This window comes from Nerophis lumbriciformis, linkage group LG11, assembly GCF_033978685.3.
Source record: "Nerophis lumbriciformis linkage group LG11, RoL_Nlum_v2.1, whole genome shotgun sequence".
Taxonomy (NCBI): Eukaryota; Metazoa; Chordata; class Actinopteri; order Syngnathiformes; family Syngnathidae; genus Nerophis; species Nerophis lumbriciformis.
This window is the reverse complement of record NC_084558.2, coordinates 28,746,545-28,768,661: the sequence shown is the minus strand read 5'-3', so window position 1 is coordinate 28,768,661 and position 22,117 is coordinate 28,746,545. Positions and strand designations below refer to the sequence as shown.

General features: G+C 43.8%; 1 protein-coding gene across 3 annotated transcripts in view; it reads right to left on the bottom strand.

Annotated features, from left to right (window-relative positions):
* Positions 1-22,117, bottom strand: part of dtnbp1b (dystrobrevin binding protein 1b) — a 120,145-nt gene that overhangs the window by 62,448 nt on the left and 35,580 nt on the right. For all 3 annotated transcript variants that reach the window (XM_061966905.2, XM_061966906.2, XM_061966904.2), the window contains one exon: positions 20,481-20,616. In XM_061966905.2, the coding sequence (XP_061822889.1) occupies positions 20,481-20,523 (43 nt within the window). In that variant the 5' untranslated portion in view covers positions 20,524-20,616. The remainder of the gene's footprint in view (positions 1-20,480; positions 20,617-22,117) is intronic.

Below are 22,117 nucleotides of genomic sequence, written 5' to 3'. Positions count from 1 at the left end.
TGGTGGTCTTGAAGCAGGTGGGCACAACAGCTAGTGCTAGTGACAAGTTGTATATGTCAGCAAGTACGTTAGCCAGCTCTGATGAACACACCCTGAGGGCCTGGCCAGGGATGTTGTCTGGGCCGGCTGCCTTCCTTGGGTTTGTTCTCCTCAGAACTGTACGTACCTCTGCTGTTGTCACAGTGAGTGGTGGATCCTGCGTGCGCTCCGTGGTCAGAACCCCTCTCTGTTGGTTGGTGTTGAGGACCTCGAAGCGGGCGTAGAACTCATTCAGCTCATCTGGCAGTGAGCGTTGGCTGTTTGGGACCCCCCTGCTCCCCTGCTTGTAGTCTGTGATGTGTTGCAGGCCTTGCCACATGCGTCGGGAATCTGTGGTGGAGTAGAATCCCTCCAGCTTTTGTCTGTATTGTCCCTTGGCCTCGCTGATGGATTTACGCAGGTCATATCTGGCCTTCTAATAGTCCTCAGCGTTGCCTGAGACAAATGCAGTGGAGCGGGCATGTAGCTTGGACCGAACATCACAGTTAATCCAGGGTTTTTGGTTTAGGTATATTTTGTATTGTTTTGTGGGCACAATGTTTTCCACACATATGCTGATGCAGCCAGTTACACTGGAAGCATATTCCTCTATGTCCACAGTACCGTCATCCCTCTGAGCAGCAGTTTTGAACATGTCCCAGTCTGTACTCCCAAAGCAGTCCTGAAGCACTAGTTCAGTGTCTTCATTCCACACTTTAACAGTTTTTCTCACTGGGGGTCTTGCTTGAGGCGCTGTCTGTACGCTTGATAAAGAAAAGCTGAGATGTGATCAGATAGTCCAAAGTGTGGTCTGGGTACAGCCTTGTAGGCTCCCCTCACGTTGCAGTATACTTGGTCCAATTTTTTTCCCTCGTAGGAAAGTTCACAAACTCATGGTATTTCGGGAGGACACTCTTTAGGTTGCGGTGGTTAAAATCCCCAGCTACCGTGAACGCAGCATCGGGGTGTGCGGTCTCTTTTTTACTGATGACGTCATGCAGCAGCTTTAGCGCTGTAGTGGAGACCGCCCGTGGGGGGATGTAAACAGACAGTATAAACACTGCACTAAACTCCGTTGGCAGGTAAAAAGGTCTGCATTTCACCATCAAAAACTCAATGTTGTCCGAGCAGTGTCTTTCAACCACCTGTACGTCCGAGCACCAGCGGTTACTCAGGTAAACACAGACGCCGCCGCCTCTCGCCTTTCTTGAAGCCTTTGTCTGGTCTCCACGGTAGACTGAGTGCGTTGCTAGCTGGATAGCAGAGTCTGGGATGTGTCAAAAAGCCAGGTTTCCGTGAAAAAAAACAACAAAGCACAACATTCTCTCAGTTCACGCTGGGATGTAATCCTGGTTCTCAGCTCATCCAGCTTGTTGTCGAGCGAGCGCACGTTAGCTAGCAGCAGGCTAGGTAGTGGTGGTCGTGTAGCTCTAGCCTTTAGCCTAGCATGTAGCCCCCCTCTCTTGCCTCGCCGCCTTGTTGTTGTTGTTTTGTGGTTAGCTGGCTCTCGTCGTAGCAGAAAGTTGAAGTCCGTCAGACTATAAGTGAGCTCATGGTGAGCTTTTCCGATGTCCAGAAGTGCATCTCTGTTATATCTCACTGTTGCGTGCAAAAACTTTGCATTTAGGATGCAAATTAGAACTATAATAAATTAAAAAGGTAAATGTTGTCGGGAGGACGACGCAAAGACGTCAGCGACGGGGGGCGCCATCTTACAGAACCTGGAGGTTCTGCTATGGAGGCTGCGGAACCGCTTTCTAGAGTCCAACAGTGAAAACAGTCCTTGGTGGGGGTGGGAGGAGTCTCTGCAGATTTTCTGAGCCCTGGTCAGGCAGCGGCTTTTTGCGATCTCCTGGACAGGAGGAAGAGAAGTCCTGATGATCTTTTCTGCCGTCCTCACCACTCTCTACAGAGACTTCCAGTCTGAGGCACTCGAGACTCCAGTCCAGACAGAGATGCAGTAGGTCAGTTGCCTCTCTATAGTGCCTCTGTAGAATGTGGTGAGAATGGGGGGAGGGAGCTGTGCTCTTTTCATCCAACGCAAAAAGTGCATGCACTGCTGAGCTCTTTTTACAAGAGCTCCGGTGTGTAGGGACCAGGTCATATTGTCAGTTATCTGCACCCCCAGGAACTTGGTACTGCTTACAATCTCCACTGCTGTGCTGTTGATGAAGAGTGGAGTGTGGCTGGACTGGTGCTTCCTGAAGTCGACAATGTTCTCCTTGGTCTAGTCGACGTTCAGGACCAGGTTGTTGGTTCTGCATCAGTCAACCAGATGTTTCACCTCCTCCGTGTAGTCCATGTCGTTGTTGTCACGGATGAGGCCCACTACTGTTGTGCCGTTCGCATACTTCACAATGTTGTTAGTAGTGGACCTGGCGCAGCAGGAATTTGCATCACAGAGAGATGGTCTGAGGAGCCGAGGTGGGGGCGGGGGGCAGCTTTAAATACGTGCTTAATATTGCTGTTCACAATGTCCAGCGTACTTCCACCCCTGGTTGCAAAATTCACATATTGATGGAAATGGGGGAACACAGTTTTCATGTTAGCTTGATTAAAGTCCCCTGCCACGATGAAAACTCCCTCTGGATGTGTAGATTGCAGTTCATTGATAGAGCAGTACAAAGCATTCAAGGCTTGTTTGGTGTTCGCACTGGGAGGAATGTACATGGCTGTGAAGATCATAGCACTGAATTACCGGGGTAAATAAAATAGCCTGCATTTTATAGTTAATAGTTCTACATCAGGAGAGCAGTGACATGAGACTATCTTCCCATTGTTGCATCAGTTGTTGTTGATGTATATGCAAACACCACCGCCTCGGGATTTACCAGTGAGAGTGCTGCTCCTGTCCGACTGAAACATTGATAGCCCCTCGATGCTAACTGCCTTGTCCGGAACGTATGGTTTCAGCCACGTTTCTGTGAGAAATATGGCGCAGCAGTCCCTCATCTCTTGCATTTAAATCCACCTTCAGGTAGTCCAATTTGTTCTCCAGGGAGCGGACATTTGAATGCAGGATGGAAGGAAGCGGCGTTCTGTGAGGATTAGCTTTTAGCTTTGTTGTTAGCCCCGCTCGGCATCCCCGTTTCTGCTTGCGATCACACCGCTTACGTCTCCTCCGTCGACGGTCCTCGCTGGTACTTGGCTCCGCTGCTTCACAGGCCGCTGGATGTAGCCGGTGTAGTATTCCCATGCTACCAATGAGGTCCAGCGTATACGCATCTTTTGGTCTAAAACTGTTTGATTTATTTACATCTAAAATTGTCTGGCGGTCGTATGTTACTATGGAGTGACTACGCTGGAAGTTAACTTTGAAATTTACAGAATTTACCGATATATTTCCCAAAAAAGTTCCATTACTACCACGAGCCTCTGCAGCCGCAGCCAAACAGGGCGCCGCCATCTTAGAATTTACTGCACATTCATGTTCTCTTACCTGTATTGTGGGTGTTTTGACGATCAGCATGTACTTTGCATATTAATAAAGACGGACGCAAAACGTATTGCACGGCTTATTCTGCTAACTTAACAGATGCAATACACTTGGCACACGTTTAGTAGATCAGCTTTGTGTGTGCTATCAGGTTTGCACGTGTTTTTGTACACGTAAACCTTTAGTGAATCTGGCCCTCAGTCAGTCAGTTACAGACGAGGGAGCTGTAATTTTGATAATTTTGTTTTTCTCCAGCAAATAGGCTAACCTACCATGGTGTGGCTGTTTTGTGTCCTGTTAGCATGTAGTTCACATAGCAGGGTTAGTGTTGCTAACATTAATGGCCTCCTGTCTCACTACTTAATGTTGTGATGTCGTATCTGGTATCTAGTACAAGATTACATGTAAAAAATGGATCAAATGCACAAGAGCACTACTTGGCGCCCCACACCTTTTCAGGCTTCATAATTAAAGCTACAGACACACAAAATGACATGTTCACAGTCATTTTAAGCAATACCAAATTCCAGTAATAAGGCTAGATTTTGGACAACACACTTCCTATACACTCTTGTGAAACCTGTGAGACTAACTTTCAACTGTTGAGTACCGTATTTTCCGCACCATAAGGCGCCCTGGGTTATAAGCCGCGCCTTCAATGAACGGCATATTTCAAAACTTTGTCCACCTATAAGCCGCCCCGTGTTGTAAGCCGCATCTAACTGCGCTAAAGGAATGTCAAAAAAACAGTCAAATAGATCAGTCAAACTTTAATAATATATTAAAACCAGCGTGATGTGGGCGCGCATGGAATCGTATATCAACATGGACGGAGCTGCTGAAAAAAGCCACCCGGCCTCTTCGCGTAAACTTAAACTTACCTTAACCACTCGCTCATCTTTTCTTCATCCATCCCTTCGAGTTAGCTTTTATGATGACGCCGGCTGGAAAGGTCTCTTTTGGCAAGGTCTTCCTTTTGAATATCACCATGGGTGGAAGTTTCTGGCCATTAGCATGGCAAGCTAGAACCACAGTGAAGGATGACTTCTCATTCCCTGTGGTGCGAATATTCACCGTACGTGCTCCCGTTGTATCCACAGTGCGGTTCACAGGAATATCAGTTGCTGTGAAATAGTAATCCGTGTGCGGATGGAGAGATTGCGTCTTTTCATGAACCGGATCCCTGTCGCTTAGTAGGAGCCATTTTGTGGTCTTTACAGATGTAAACACACAAAGGAAATGAAACGTACGGTAATATCCGCGCGCTTTTTCTTCTTCTACGCGGGCGGGTGGTTGCTTACAGTAGAAGAAGAAGCGCTTCCTGTTCTATGTTCTATGCTTACCTTGGCGGTTGCTTGCGTAGAAGAAGAAGCGCTTCCTGTTCTACCGGGAAAAAAGATGGCGGCTGTTTACCGTAGTTACGAGACCGAAACTTTATGAAAATGAATCTTATTATTAATCGATATATAAAGCGCACCGGGTTATAAGGCGCACTGTCAGCTTTTGAGAAAATTTGTGGTTTTTAGGTGCGCCTTATAGTGCGGAAAATACGGTAAGAAAATAATAAGGAACCTTTAATGCTGCATTCTATGAAACTGGCAATTCGGGAATGTCAGACACTCTTCTAGAAAAAAAAAAGTACAGGAGTGCCACTTAAGGTAAAACCTACATATTTGTATTCACGCTTTGATCTCCAAGTGCCACATTTCCTACTTCCTAGCAATTCTTGAGCCTAGTAGCCTCTAAGGTCGATGAAAAAAGGCAGGCCTTATCAGCTACGACATAGGACCCCTTCTTCTTTCCTTTGGTCTCTGCAACATACTACAGCAAGCAAAAGCCCTCTGGCCCTCCCTCGCCGGCTGTGTCATTTCATCCTCAGCGTCCTCATCAGACAAGACATTACACAATCATGCTGCCTCCTACTATTATTTCAGTCATCATACTTGCTGTGGAATCACGGCAGACACTGCCTATTTGTGTCAAAGACAATGCAATCCGCCGTTGCTCCTCTCAAAGTGTCACTGTCAGGCTTGGATGCCAGGACAACAACAACCCCCCTCTACAGCATGTACTGTGCACTGAAGTGCACAAAATGAGCACACTGGGGCAGATGTGATTAAACAAGCACCCAGATAAATGCACAAGGTGCACACAAGGCAAAATCTAAGGGTGTATGAGTGAAAATTGCCTCAGACAATAACAGCAATTGTCTTACACAATAACAGAAATTGTCACTAATCCCAACCCCCACTAACTAATGATGAACTAAATGTTTTTTTTGTTCACATTTGCTTCCAGCTCAGTAATCCAAAAAAACACAACTACCACAGTGGAAGCTCGATTTACAAATTTTACGATCCTTTCGGCCTAGGAACCACAGACCGAATAAAAATACGCTTTGGTGTTAGAACCTTATTTCATTGTACAAACATTCCATCCACCCATTGTGTGTCTCACGGCGCAGAAACTCAATCGCATGTACATAAGTATTAAGACCCTTTGCTCAATACTTTGTTGGTGCATCTTTAGTAGCAATTACAGGCTCAGGTCTTTTGAATATGATGCTACAAGCTTGGCACATCTACAGTCATGGCCAAAAATATTGGCACCTCTGCATCTCTGTCAGATAATGTACCACTTCTCCCAGAAAATTGTTGAAATTATCAATGCTTTGGTATTCACATGTTTATTTATTTTGTTTGCATTGGAACAACACAACCCCCCCCCCCCCCCCCCCAAAAAAAACAAAAAAACAAATCTGATATTGTTTTACACACAACTTCAAAAATGGACTGGACAACATTATTGGCACCTTTTCAAAATTGTAAGAAATAGTTGTATTTTAAGCATGTGATGCTCCTATAATTTGTAATTAAACTCACCTGAAGCAAGTAACATCTGAACCTGAGTGGTGGATTGTTATTGGACTCATGTGCTAGTCATGGACTTGCGATAACAAACACCATGTTTAAGCATAAGGATGCTCATAGGTGTACCTGTACCAGAGCACCCTAGGCCAAAGATCAATGATTGATTTTGTAATCGCATCAGCTGATCTGAGGCCGTAAGTTTTGGACACTCGGGTAAGGAGAGGGGCTGAACCGCTAACTGATCAACTGATCATGGTGAGTTGGGTCAGAAGGAGGGGGAAACCTCTGGACAGACCTGATAAACCTAAGCGTGCAGTGCGGGTGAACTGGGAACGTTTGGAGGAGTCCTCTGTCCGGAGGGACTTCAACACCCACCTCCGGCGGGACTTCTCTGCCATCCCTTTGGCGGTTGGGGACATTGAACAGGAATGGGCAATGTTCAAAGCCTCTATTGCTAAAGCTGCAGCTGTGAGCTGTGGCCAGAAGGTCTTAGGTGCCTCAAGGGGCGGTAACCCTCGAACACCCTGGTGGACAGTGGTGGTCAGGGAAGCCGTCCGACTGAAGGAGTCCTTCCGGGGTATGTTATCCCAGGGAACTCCGGAGGCAGTTGCAAGGTACCGACAGGCCCAAAGGGCAGCGACCGTGGCTGTGGACGAGGCTAAGCAGAGGGTGTGGGAGCAGTTCGGGGAATCCATGGAGAAGGATTATCGGGCGGCACCAAAGCTGTTCTGGAAGACCATACGGCACCTCAGGAGGGGGAAGCATTGAACTATTCAAGCTGTGTACAGCAAGGATGGGACTCTGCTGACTTCAAGTTAGGAAGTCATAGGGCGTTGGAAAGAGCACTTTGAGGAACCCCTGAACCCAACAACATCAGACACACCTTCCCTGACAGGAGCAGAGCCTGAGGATGATGGGGGATTGACGTCAATCTCTCGGAGTGAAGTCACTAAGGTAGTTAGACAACTTCACAGTGGTAAAGCTCCGGGCGTTGACGAGGTCTATTCTATTCTAGTCTATTCGTCCAGAAATGCTGAAGGCTCTGGGTGTTGAGGGGCTGTCTTGGTTGATACGCCTTTTCAACATTGCGTGGAAGTCTGGGACAGTGCTGAGGGAGTGGCAGACTGGGGTGGTGGTTCCCCTATTGAAAAAAGGGGACCAGAGGGTGTGTGCTAATTACAAGGGTATCACACTACTCAGCCTTCCTAGGAAAGTTTACGCCAAGGTACTGGAAAGGAGGGTCCGGCCGATAGTCGAACCTCAGATTCAAGAGGAGCAATGTGGATTCCGTCCTGGTCGTGGAACAACTGACCGGCTCTTTACTCTTCCGGGAATCCTGGAGAAGGCAGTTGCTAATGTTGCTCTGGAGAGGGAAGTCTGGGGGTCTCTGCTGGAGCTGTTGTCCCCGCGAACCGATTCCAGATAAGCGGTTGAAGATGGATGAATGGATGGATGGATGTAGAAAGTAACAGGTGCTGGCAAAATATAAATCACACTCGCAGCCAGTAAAAGTGGAAAAAAGTTGACTCAACCTTTGTGTTGTGTGTACCACACTGAGCATGGAGAAAAGAAAGAAGAGCAAAGAACTCTCAGAATATTTGAGAACCAAGATTGTGGAAAAGCATGGACAATCTCAGGGCTACAAGTCTATCTCCAGAGATCTAAATGTTCCTGTGTCTACTGTACGCAATGTCATCAAGAGGTTTAAAGCCAATGGCACTGTAGCTAACCTCCCTGGACGTGGACGGAAAAACAAAAATTGATGAACGAAGGATTGTTACAATTGTGGATAAACAACCTCGATCCACTTCCAAACAAATTCCAGCTGACCTGCAGACACGGGGTACAACAGTGTCAGCTCGCACTATCCGTCGCCATCTCAATGAAAAGGGACACTATGGTAGGAGACCCAGGAGGACCACGCTGCTGACACAGAGACATAAAAAAGCAAGACTGGAGTTTGCAAAAACTTACAGATGAGACTAAAGTGGAGCTTTTTGGTAAAGCACCTCCTCACACTGTTTACAGAAAACAAAATGAGGCTTTCAAAGAAAAGAACACCTCAAACATGGTGGAGGTTCACTGATGTTTTGGGGTTGCTTTGCTGCTTCTGGTACCGGATGCCTTGACTGTGTGCATGGCATCATGAAATCTGAGGACTACCAAATCATTTTGGGCCATAATGGAGGGCCCAGTGTCAGAAAGCTGGGTCTCCATCAGAGGTCATGGGTCTTCCAGCAGGACAACCACCCAGAGCATACTTCAAAAAGCACACAAAAATGGCTTAAGACAAAGAGCTGGAGAGTTCTGAAGTGGCCATCAATAAGTCTGGATCTAAATCCTATACAACATCTGTGGAGAGATCTAAAAACAGCAGTTGGGAGAAGGCACCCTTCAAATCTGAGAGACCTGAAGCAGATTGCAAAGGAAGAGTGGTCCAAAATTCCAGTAGCAAGGTGTAAGAAACTCATTGATGGTTACAGGAAGCGATTGGTTTCAGTTATTTTTCCAAAGGGTGTGCTACCAAATGTTGAGGGTGCCAAAAATTGTGTCCAGTCCATTTTTGGAGTTCTGTGTAAAATAACATTAGATTTGGCTTGTTGTGTGTGTGTGTGTGTGTGTGTGTGTGTGTGTGTGTGTGTGTGTGTGTGTGTGTGTGTGTGTGTGTGTTGTTCCAATGCAAACAAAATAAATAAACATGTGAATACCAAAGCATTTGTAATATCAACAATTTTCTGGGAGAAGTGGTGCATTATCTGACAGAAATGCAGGGGTGCCAATATTTTTGGCCATGACTGTATCTTTGGGCAGTTTCACCCATTGCACCTCGGAAGCACCATCAGATTGGATGGGAAGCATTGGTTTTCATCCAGGATGTCTCTGTACATTGCTGCATTCATCTTAGTCTAGTCAGGGAGGTGACCAAGAACCTGGTGGTTACTCTGTTAGAGTTACAGCATTCCTCTGTGGAGAGAGGAGAACCTTCCGGAAGGACAACAATCTCTGCAGCAAACCACTATTGAGGCCTGTATGGTATAGTGGCCAGATGGAAGCCATTTCTTAGTAAAAAGTTTGCCCAAATACACCTGAAAGACTCTCAGACCATGAGAAGCAAAACTATCTGGTCTGATGAGACAAAGACTGAATGAACTCTTTGGTGTGAATGCCAGGAATCATGTTTGGAGGAAACCAGGCACTGCACATCACCAGGCCAATACCATCCCAACAGTAAAGCATGGTGGTGGCAGTATCATGCTGTGGGCATGGTTTTCAGTGGCAGGAACTGGGAGAGCATTCAGGATAGAGGGAAAGATAAATGCAGCAATATACAGAGACATCTTGGATGAAAACAAAGGTTTCCCATCCAATCTGATGAAGCTTGAAAGGTGCTGCAAAAAGGAATGGGCGAAACTGTCCAAAGATAGGTGTGCCAAGTTTGTGATACATTTGCAATAAACATTTTTTACTGTCAAGATAGGGTGCCGAGTGCACATTAATGAGAAATAAAATGCATTTTTTCATTTTAGGAAATGCTACAATGAACCAATTCTCCCCAACCACAATGAAGTGGCTGGGGAGAGGGAAGTCTGGGCTTCCCTGCTTAGGCCGCTGCCCCCGTCACCCGACCTCGGATAAGCGGAAGAAGATGGATGGATGAATGGCTACAATGAAACAGAGCGAAAAGTATACTTTCCGTACCCACTGTAATTGTTGTAAATTGTTTGTGTATCATGGTTTTACTTTTCATGTATCTAAAATGCCTTATTTTTCTTTTTTTTTCTTTAAATTTTGGTAAGTAAAGTTTGTAAAGTTATACCTCCTATACATTTTTGTATACTTTTTTCTTTATTCTTAGAACTATTTTTTGTTTAATTTGTTGGCTCATACAAAAAAAATATATTATTATTATAAATATACAGTACAGTGTTTCCTCGATTATCGCTGGGGTTACGTTCCAGACTCCCCCCAATGGTAGGGGGAGTTTGGAAGACAATTTATTTTAATATTGTATGAATTAAACGTCTTTATAAAAACTCCACACATTCCTTACAGCTTTCACAGACACTTATAAACACTTCCGATGCTCTTAAAGTGCTTCATTCACTCTATAACCGACCTAATTTTAACATCAAACTTCAATGAGTACTCAAATCTCAATGTACTCAATGGAAAACCTGAAGACCTGAAACCACAGTAAGTAAACCGTAAAAGTAGCGAGGGAACACGGTAGTATTAAAAAAAATGGGATTGGTCTGTGTGCAGATTGCATGACACAGCTTCCATGAATGCTGATCAAACACGTCTCATAAGATTTCCACATCGAAAATGCGCCTGTGGCCAAATGCGTCTGTGTATGTGTTCATCTAATCTTGTTCAGCATCACAAAAAGCCCTGCAGGAATCATCTATCACCCTCTGCCTCTGTCCTTCAAACCCATCAACTCCCCATTCATCACGGTCAATGTTCCAGAGCCTCCTGTAAGCTTTATATGTTTGCAGCCACAACATTAGGTACACCTGCACATGAGGAAAAATATTAGCAACTTATCATTTTAGATGCAACTTTTGCATTGGATGTCATTATATTGTGCAGATGTACCTAATGAATTGTCAATCATTACTTTTTAACCACCCGAACAAGACATGAACATCACAAGTGCACAATTAAACCCACAATACCTAAACAAGATGCTTTTATTGATTATTCTGGCCCCCACGTATGACATTTTTTCTCGGAGAGACAAAAAGGCGGAAAATAAAATATTAATTGTGCTTAGAGTGTCTCTGGAAATAGCAGCTGTGAATGCATGTTCATAACGCCACAAGAGGCTCCTCTTGCTGACTATTTAAGGTGCTGTTTGCAATTTTCTCACAGTAACATTTTTCAAAGCAAATAATATAACAAGACCACCACCGGCTAGCTTATATTTCCATTGGCAGTTATTTGACAATTGTCTATATTTTTGTCAATTATAAAATGTATGATATAACAATTTTTGCCGGCCCGAATAAAATGATTGGTGTTTATGGCGGTCACTCACCAGGTCTTGTCAAAACGTACGTGCTCCCTACAAAAGCAGTCTAAGAGAAGCAACAAACAATTTGCTGTCATGTTGTGGTTATGACAGAATATATTGCTTTTATTAGCTAACAACACTCGAAGCTAATGGTGTGCATGTTTACGTACGTACGTAATTATGTCATCACGTACGAGAAGCCATAAGAGGGCGGGATATACGGTTTAAAATACATTGGAAAGTTGGCGCCCTCTAGGCATCTGTGTAAATGTTGCAAACAGCCCCTTTGAGGGAAACAATCTACATAAACGTGTTGAGATTCCAACAAACATCAAGTTAATTCATGGTTCGCAAACTCCGAGATATCCAAACGCCCTCTGCCAGGTCCTTGGTCCTCTCTGAGAGCTTCCACTCGGCCCGGTAGTGCGACTCGTCCCCCTCCTCGCCCTCCTTTACCAGCTCTATACGCAGGAATGTTTCTCTCTCCAGTAGCACGGACGCAAACATTGAGTCCGAAGATTGCCTGGTGCTCGGCAACCTCGGGGAGGAACGAGATATGCCTCGAAAAGGAACATGTCTGCTTTTTGCCCCCTTGCTTTGAACGTCCTCTTTCTCCCTCTTTAGTTTACTATTAGGCGAGGGGGATAGCCTTGCACGGCTCTCATTGGCTGACGAGGAGCTATCAGACGACTGCTTGCCTGCTGATTGGAGCCGGTCCGAGGTTAACTTCTTGTCCTGCCTGTTGAGTGACAGACATGGTGGCCATCGGAATGAGAGACACTGTGACATAGAGAACCATAACTCCTGAGGCCTGAGAACGCCCAATCGTGGAGGTTGACTGCTCCCAAAAAAAGCATCCTGCGTCTCTACTTTAGTGTGTTTTTGGTCTCCACCTGGGTCCTTTGCGGTCTCTTCATCTGAGTCTTCATCAATGGACTGAAGTTGGGGGTCCTCTTCAAGGCTGAAGGAGCTGTTGAACCCCCTGCTCCTCTTCATCGCCCCCTCTGTCTCTGAATCGGACGACGATGATTCATTTGACGTGAAAACGGACAAATTACCTCCTGGATCCCCTTTCCCCTTGGAGCACGGATGTGAGGTTCCAGTCCTGAGGCCTTTCCTCATACTAAATCTCTCGCCAATCTTTTTTTTCGCTTTACGAATGTTGGAAGCGAATGCATCGTCAACACAGTCAAAACAGCAGCAGCAGCTCCGCTAGCATGGCACTTTGTGACATAATCTCCGCTTCCAGTGAGTGGGCAGTGATGACGCCGTGATGTCATTCGACCACACACAAAAACAAACACACACTCTAAAGCGCATGTGTTCACGCTATGGTGAAGTGTGTGCGATGACTTGCCTCAGAGGGGACTGATGTCACATGGCATGATGTCACACTTCCCCGGACCTAAAATTGACCTACATATGCATAAAGAGAAGTCTACATGAATAAACCTCCGCCGCCGTAGGTCAAATGTTGCCCAGCTAGACACACACACTATCATCTTATCATCTTGAAGGTCTGTTGGGCTGTTTGAGAATTTATCTCTGTGAACCTCATCTCCTCCATCTACCTGCCATACTCATGCAGCCTCAGACCATGACACCACTATGCTTGACTGTAGACAAGAAACAATTACCTTGCTACTCACTTATGTTGCCAGCTATTTAGACATAAATGCCAGTGTGTTGACAGTAAATCTATACTGCTATACAAGCTGTACACAGACTACTCTAAATAACATTCAAAATAATTTGTATAGCATTGTCCAATGAGATAATATACTCTAGTCAAAATGTTAGCTAAAATCTGAGGGGTGTACTCCCTTTTGTCAGTCAAATATTGGTTGTAAGCGTCACTTCCAAAAAAGTCTGCTGCCGCTCGCTGCTGCGAAAAAGCTAATTACTGTCTGTCTATCTTTATTCCTTCTCAAACATATTTAGTAGTCTTAACAAACGTACAAAGCAACCACTCTGTCTCACCGCCTCTCTCTCACCTAGCTAGCTGCTAAGCTAACGAAGCTAAGCTAGTTGCAGGCCAAAGCAACTACGCTCCGAAAGCGTCTTTTCCCTCACAGTGCTGCTACTGCTCCAAAGACAGCAAGAACTTGACTCGGTGAAAGAAACAACATGAGTATGGCTCCCTGCTCTTCATGCACCATTCTGATGGATAAGTTTGCCCTATAGAGGACTGTGTCCGCCAGTTAGAGCATAGTAATTTTGTAACTTTAGACACATTTGCTAGTGTTAACTGTAGTGACCTGACTAGCCCAGCTTGTAGCAGCGCTAAGCGGCCTACAGGCCACGGTGAACCGGTTGAGACGCATAATAGATTTAGCCCTTTAGCTAGTCCTACACCCCAGTCTGCCGAACACCACACCTTAGTCATAGGGGACTCCATCACCCGGACCAAACAGCTTAGTAAACCAGCCATAATTAAGTGTATTCCCGGGGCCAGAGCACCTGACATTGAAGCTAGTCTTAGGGAGCTGAGTCGCAACAGGTCTAGTAAACACGTACGACAGGCTAATCGCACCAATAGCTACGCGAACATAGTTGAACACGTCCGCTCCAATGACACTCGGATGAGACAGTCAGAGATTACAAACAGGAACATAGCTCGGACTTGTAATCTCGCTAGAAAGATGTCTCGGCATCGAGTACTCGTCTCTGGCCCCCTGCCTGTGAAAGGCAATGATGAGAGGTATAGCAGATTAGTGGCTCGCTAGTTTTTGTAGAGAACAGGGACTCATCCTTATTGATGATTGTCCCTCTTTGCTGAGGAGGGACGGCCTTCACCCTAACCGGGAAGGCGCCATCACTCTTTGCAGAAATATAGACTACTATTTGAGTCAAGCTTGACTAACTACACTGGGACGGCGTGGCGAAGTTGGTAGAGTGGCCGTGCCAGCAATCGGAGGGTTGCTGGTTACTGGGGTTCAATCCCCACCTTCTACCATCCTAGTCACGTCCGTTGTGTCCTTGGGCAAGACACTTCACCCCTTGCTCCTGATGGCTGCTGGTTAGCGCCTTGCATGGCAGTTCCCGCCATCAGTGTGTGAATGTGTGTGTGAATGGGTAAATGTGGAAATAGTGTCAAAGCGCTTTGAGTACCTTGAAGGTAGAAAAGCGCTATACAAGTATAACCCATTTATAGAGCAAACTTGGACACAGGTAATTACAGTGTCTGTTACTCCGGGTGAAGAGTCAGCTAAGCTAGAACTAACCAGCGCCAGGTTGGAAAATTCCTGCACACATATCATTTCCTGTAGAATAATACATATCTCACATAATGTTTTTTTCTGGAGTGACTGTACCAGAGGTAAACATGCATTCTTCTGAGGTGGCAAATTATGACGCACCAAGCAAATAATCTCAAGATCCCCATCATATCAATTCCTAAAAGTGATCGAAATGATTTAAGGCGCACTACAGAAAATAAACGTAACATCATTAATATCAGTACTATAGATGCCATTAACAAAAATTATTCAAAACAGTCCACTACTTATAATATGGGCTTTTTAAACATCAGATCATTGTCTCCCAAAACGTTATTAGTTAATGAGGTCATTAGAGACAACAATCTTAACGTCATTGGTCTCAGGGAAACTTGGCTAAAACCCAGTTGTGTGCCATCAGGGCCAGCAAGGCCTTCTCTGCTGGCCTAACATAACCAGTAATCATGATCATAATTAAAGATAAAAGTTATTTTTAATTTACTTTCCCTAAATATCTAAAAGTATTCATATTCTCTTCATGTCATATTATACTCCTTCCAGTGCTGTTGTTTTTAGGTTATAGAGTTTTAATCCAATCAGAATTCAGCGAGCTTATGGTGCCATGCTGCACGAAATCTGCCGCAGGCCTTCAGAATCAACAATGCGGGCGTCCGTGCACTCTTAGTGAACGGACACAAACATTTGACAGACAGTTGCGATAGCCCAATCAGATCACGAGTTGTCAGTAAGGCCTTCTAGCTGGCCTAAGGCAGATACATATTGTGATGTTATGAGTTAGATAACATAAGAACTCTATTGCCCAGCATGCCACAGTAGTGAGGAGCATGCGCAGTAGCCTCGTTTAGGTTGTTGAATGTAAACATGCCAGTAACTGGATGTTTTTGATGAGCACGCTGTGAAGTAAACTGTAAGAACTCAGCCAACATGCCTCATCTGCATCTTTTTTGATTAGACAAGACAACACATATTTGCAAGGCCATTTTCAAGAAGGATATTTAAAGAGAAACTACATCTTGTGAGACGATGTCCCTGCGATGAAATGTGAGTTCAGATATTTTTTTTTTATTTTTTTTCACGTTTAATATGTTTTTGGCAATTTTAATTTTGACAGTATCACATAAGATATGTTTTAATTGCTGATGCGGGTTTATTGATATTTAAATGCACCGGAAAATAACCCGTTTTGCACAATGCCCAGTAGTGCGTAAATGTGTTTCTGCATAGTATTTCTCCAGCAATGGTCATGTGGTGACATAAATGATGGTATTTTGTGAGGTAATCATTGAAGTCGGACATCACTTAAGGCCTAGGTGGGAAACGCACGGTCCGCATTGCTAAACCAGATTAATTTTTCCCTCTTAACGAGGCATCTCCTCCCAACTATACGAGTACACATATCGCCCATCCCCTTAAAATGGGTGGAGGGGTCGCAGTAATATCCAATGAGAACCTTAGCCCTAACCTAATTAATAAATATAAATAATTTGAGGTGCTTACAATAAAGTCTAACACCACTACCTCTGTATCTGGCTGTTATCTCCCCTTCTTGGCCCTATTCTGACTTTTATCAGTGAATTTTCAGAGTTTGTCGCTGATCGAGTGACGCACGCAGATAATACAATTTTAATGGGGGGTTTTAATATCCGGGCAGCACGGTGACTCAGGAGTTAGTGCATGTGCCTCACAATACAATGGTCCTGGGTTCAATGCTCGGGCTCGGGGTCTTTTTGTGTGGAGTTTGCATGTTCTCCCCATGACTGCGTGGGTTCCCTCCGGGTACTCCGGCTTCCTCCCACCTCCAAAGACATGCACCTGGTGATAGGTTGATTGGCAACACTAAATTGGCCATAATGTGGGAATGTGAGTGTGAATGTTGTCTGTCTATCTGTGCTGGCCCTGCGATGAGGTAGCAACTTGTCCAGGACAAGCGGTAGAAAATGGATGGATGGATGGATTTTAATATCCATATGAATACCTCATCAGACCCTCGATGTGTAGCGCACCAGACCATAATTGATAGCTGTGGTCTTACACGAATAATAAAGAAACCCACGCATCGCAACAGTAATACGATAGGCTGAGCGAGGCGTGAGTGTCATAAGGCAGAATGCAGCTGGAAGAAAGATAAACTGCAGGTGACAAACAAACTCATAAGAGACAATTGGAGAAAGTATCAGGATGTTGTGAAGGCTGAAAAAACTAAGTATTTCTCTCTTAGTTTCGAACAACATTCTTTCTAAAACAATTGGTTCCGTTTTAAACGCTAGTCCATCCACCATGCTGGAAATGTCATGCACGGCTTGTGACAATGTCTTGCACTTTTTTAACAACAAGGTTGCTACCGTCGAGCTAATATATCACCCCCGTCTTTTGTTCTTGCTCCATCAACAAATTGTGTAAAAGTTTTAAATGAGTTTGAACCTATGTCACTATCAGTTCTCACTGACTTGATTAGTAAACTGAAAGCTAGCTCTTCTCCCACTGACCCTGTCCCGCCTCTCTTTTTCAAGGAGGTGTGGGCAACCATTGGCCCCATTGTGAAGGATATAGTCAACAGCAGCCCCACTTCTGGGGTTGTACCATCCCACTGTGAAAAGGCAGATGTTAAACCTTTGTTAAAAAAGACCAATCTTGACCCTTATGTCTTGTCCAACAATCGGCCTATTTCTAAGCTCCCATTTGTATCAAAGATTTTAGAGAAGTGTTTTTATGCAGATACAGCCTTTTTTAAATGACTGTGGCATTTTAGATACTTTTCAGTCAGGTTACAGAGCCTTCCACGGCACCGAGTCTGCACTCTTAAAGGTTTTTAATAACTTGTTTTTAATGTCTGATTCTGCCAGTTCAGCCATTTTATTGCTTTTAGACCTGACTGCTGCTTTTGACACAATTGACCACACAATTCCTTTATCTCGTTTGGAAGACTGTGTGGGTGTCAGGGGGACTGCCCCCCTGACACCCACAAAAGTTGTAGGCCTCTTCGCGCGACGAAGCCGGCCTACGTCACCACAGTCTGTAGTCTATTGCCCCCCCAGGCTGTGGTGGCAGCGAAGAGGTGGAGACGTGATGGCGCAGGCCAAGTTACACCGATCCTTACACCCACCCCCTTCCCAGGTCCCCTCCCCCTGGAGAGTCACCACCTTAACTAACAAATTTTCTGGGGCAAACATTGTATATATTCATATATATATATATATATATATATCTCGATTGTAGCTGAGATAGGCTCCAGCGCCCCCCGCGACACCAAAAGGGAATAAGCGGTAGAAAATGGATGGATATATATATATATATATATATATATATATATATATATATATATATATATATACACATACACACACACACACACATGCACACGCACACACACACACATTTATTTAACACTTTGTTGTTCTTTGAAGACAAAGCTTTGTGGTTTTATTATTGGCTGATGTCAACATTTATTTATTTATTTTTTGCTGTTCACCTGGCGGGCTTTTCCTTTGTGAGAGGTGATAAACAGGGAAGTCCCTCTTTAGCTGCCACCTTCTTTCAATATATATTACTGCCTTAGCAAAAGTTAATGTTTACTTTTGTATAAATCAACATTAAATTTGTACTATGGAGAAATGTTCACGGAGTCTATTTGGCTTGTTAGCCTCTGTTGCAGGCGAGCGATGATGATGATGATGATGACAGTGGGTTCCGTGATCGACGGATGGTCCTCGGTCCGACAACGGCGTGTCCCATTGGGCCGCTCGCCTTTGCGGAACCTTACAGTTTGTGGAAGACGTGGCAGAACTTCCAGCAGAGCACTGCATTGCTGGAGAGAGGAAGCCGGTTGATTGCTCCCCAGAAATGGGCGCCTTTCTAAGGCCCTGTTTACACTAAGCCGGATAAGGTTATCCAGGGTAAATCACACCTAACCTTATCCGTGTCCACACACAACAATGTCACCGTTTAAGATGCCCGCCCCCCTCTGTCCGCCGGCGCAACGCGAACTAGTACGCATGCGTGGGGAAAAAATAAAAATAAAATAAGAAATCCACCTGAGCATCTATTTGCTCCACTCTCTCCAGTAGACTACTTCACTGTGAAGTTATTTAAAATAACTATGTTGTAAATAGTTTGCTGTGCATTTTACATTTGTTTGCTGTGTTTTGTGTGCAAGTTTTTAAATTAAAATGTATCTCCTTTGAACCATATCCAGTGTTGTGGTATTTCAATGAACTAGAATCCAGTGTGCTGTGGGGCCCTATTGTAGTGAATCACACCTGAGCCATCATAAATTAATCAAATAAGAAAGTAGACAATGCGATAAAGAAAATTTTACAACAATTAATGTAGACAGAAAATACACAAAGTATTGTTGTTGTGGGTTGACTTCGCTGTTGGGGTATTATTTCGTGAGATATGGCGTCAGGGGATTAGCTGGGTCCCCCAAAATAAAAATAGGGACCGGATCTTCATCTTTCAGCAGTTGTTTGGGACACGAAGGGCTGGTTCCATCTTTCAGCTCGGCGCTAATGGCGGAGTTAGCGAAGATGCGGGCATCACGTATGCTGCTTGGCCATTTCACAGTCACATCCGTAAACAGTCACATCACTGCCTGTATCACATCCAGGGGAGGAAGGGACAAAGTTTTTCGGTAAATAGACTCACAGCTGACCCGGACATTTGAAAGTTCTCTTGCCGTAGGAGATGTGTTGTATCCGAAATAGCTGCAATCGCCCGTTGCCTTCTCTTAAGGTATTTATTTGTGATTTCCAAAAGCGCCTGTACATGTAGAAGAAGGAGAAACACGGGCATGTCTGGATGATCCGCCTCCATCTTTGTTATGAAGCTGACTATGGCGCGTTCTTTCTGATGTCTTCCTGTGTGGAGCGCAGTCTTTCTGGCGTCACTTCCTGTGTGAGCGGGGTCTTTCTGGCGTCACTTCCTCTCCGAACTCACTTTGTAAACGCCAAACTCGCTTTGTAAACGATCAATGAGTCCATACAAAGCTAAGTGCCGGAGATTCAAGAATTACACGGTACAAACCTGTTTAACATAATAAATCATTAAACATAAAACATACACTGAAGGCTGTAAAAAGATATTTCTAAATCTAGTCCGATAACATACTACTGCTGCGTGTCGCATTTAAAAAGCTTTTATTATTATTTTCATTTAACTTCTATTTAACCAGGAAAAAAACCCATTGAAATTAAAAAACTCTTTTTCAAGAGAGTCCTGCCCAAGAGGCAGCAAAGTTAAACTCAAAATGACGTTTGCAATTATACTACACCTTAAAATGACATGATGGACAATTATTCATCCATAATACACATATTGTTGTGTTGTTGAGTACAGATTGTTTGTTCAATCACACAGCTATTTAGTTGTGACATTGTGCTTGAAAGAGTTAAATCACTGTCACTTCTTCACAAAGTTAAATCACTGTCACTTCTTCACAAACATTCAAATGTAAGCACTTTCCCATGGGATCCTTGCCTTGATTTCATTGCATGAATGTTCAAATTGATTTTTTTGGGGACGAAAACAGCATTCCTGTCTCTGTTATTTGATGAATTCCAACTAGTGCAGAACTGTCCAAAACATGAATGCTATTCTTGTATCATGGATTAAAAAAAACCCAAACAAACGATGGCAAGCTGTCATTTGATGGCATATTTCATTGAGGCTGTTACAGTGTTAACTAGTAGTCCATCTGTACAGTATGTGCTCTGTTGGCTCTACAAAGCTCATTCGGTTATATAAACCCAAAGGATTTAACAGAATCCTGTATTTTGGAGGGATTTGGAACAGAGGGGGAGAAAAGGAATGACAGTGCAATGTCCAGCTCAGATGTCTGAACATACAGTATGTGTGTTTTGAGTGTCCCATGTACTGTAGGAAGTAGATGTCAGATTACTCACCACGGTCCTTCCATTTAAGGACATGGTGGCAGTGTTGGTTCATCGTGCGCCTTGTTACATCACCGCAGGGCAAAAGGACACTTACCACTGTAGACTCCAGACTGCCTTATCAAAACACTCAAAGCACAAGAGGCCCCTGTTAATGAAGGACAATATTACCATGTGATATTAGCAATATATTTTTAAAACTCATGCCTGACAAAACTGTGTTTAGTGTGGGGACTGTTTGTATAAGCCTGGATGCTCCTCCAACATGGTTGCAATGTTGATTAGTGATGTGCGGATCGATACTAAAATATCATACCAGATCTTTAATATAGATTCTCAAATCAAAATATCAATACTTTTGATACTTTAGCAATGTTAGATAGTCTATATCATTAACAAGAACACAATGTAAAGTAACTAAATCATTGCGATCTTGTCGAAATAAAACATGATTGATGGGAACTACTTTCTAGGTAAGTACGTAATGTTTTGTTTATTGAAGAAAATGACTGGCAATCAACATTATTCTTAGTATTATAAAACAGCAAGCAAGTGTACAGTATGTATCCTTGTAGCCTATATGGAGACACTACATGGTTACAGAATTGACAACAAATAAGATAAAGCATTCAATACATAAAATGCCATCATTTGTTTTGACCAGTGATTTTAAACCGATTGAAGAATGATTCCCCAACAGCAGCAACACTTCAATACACTACTTTTTAAATGTTACCATACACTTTAGGTATATTTGCACTAGGTATCGGATCGGTATCGCCAATACCAGCCTGAATTTTACTTGGTATCGGATCGAAGAGAAAATCAGTAGTATGGCATATCACGAATGTTGATGTCTTTTTATTAAGCTATCCTGCTCACTAAAACAAAAGAGAAGTGAAATATATTCAAGTCAATTTGTAATATATATTGGTTGGTAAAATTAGTCATAGATAATAAAAATATCAATACTTTTGATACTTTAACAATGTTAGATAGTCTATATCATTAACAATAAAACAATGTAAAGTAACTAAATCATTGCGATCTTGTCAAAATAAAACATGATGGAAGGGAACTACTTTCTAGGTAAGTACTTAATGTTTTGTTTATTGAAGAAAATGACTGGCAATCAACATGATTCTTAGTATTATAAAACAGCAAGCAAGTGTATTTATCCTTGTAGCCTATCTGGAGACACTACATGGTTACAGAATTGACAAAAAATAAGGTATAGCATTCAGTACATAAAATGCCATCATTTGTTTTGACCAGTGATTTTATATCGATTGAAGAATGATTCCCCAACAGCAGCAGCTCTTCAATACACTACTTTTTAAATGTTACCATACACTTTAGGTATATTTGCACTAGGTATCGGATTAGTATCGCCAATACCAGCCTGAATTTTACCTGGTATCGGATCGAAGAGAAAATCAGTACAATTGTACATCACGAATGTTGACGAATGTGAGTGTGTATGTTGTCTGACTATCTGTGTTGGCCCTGTGATGAGGTGGCGACTTGTCCAGGGTGTACCCCGCCTTCCGCCCGATTGTAGCTGAGATATAGGCTCCAGCGCCCCCGCAGCGGTAGAAAATGGATGGATGGATGGAATGTTGACGTCTTTTACTTAAGCTATCCTGCTC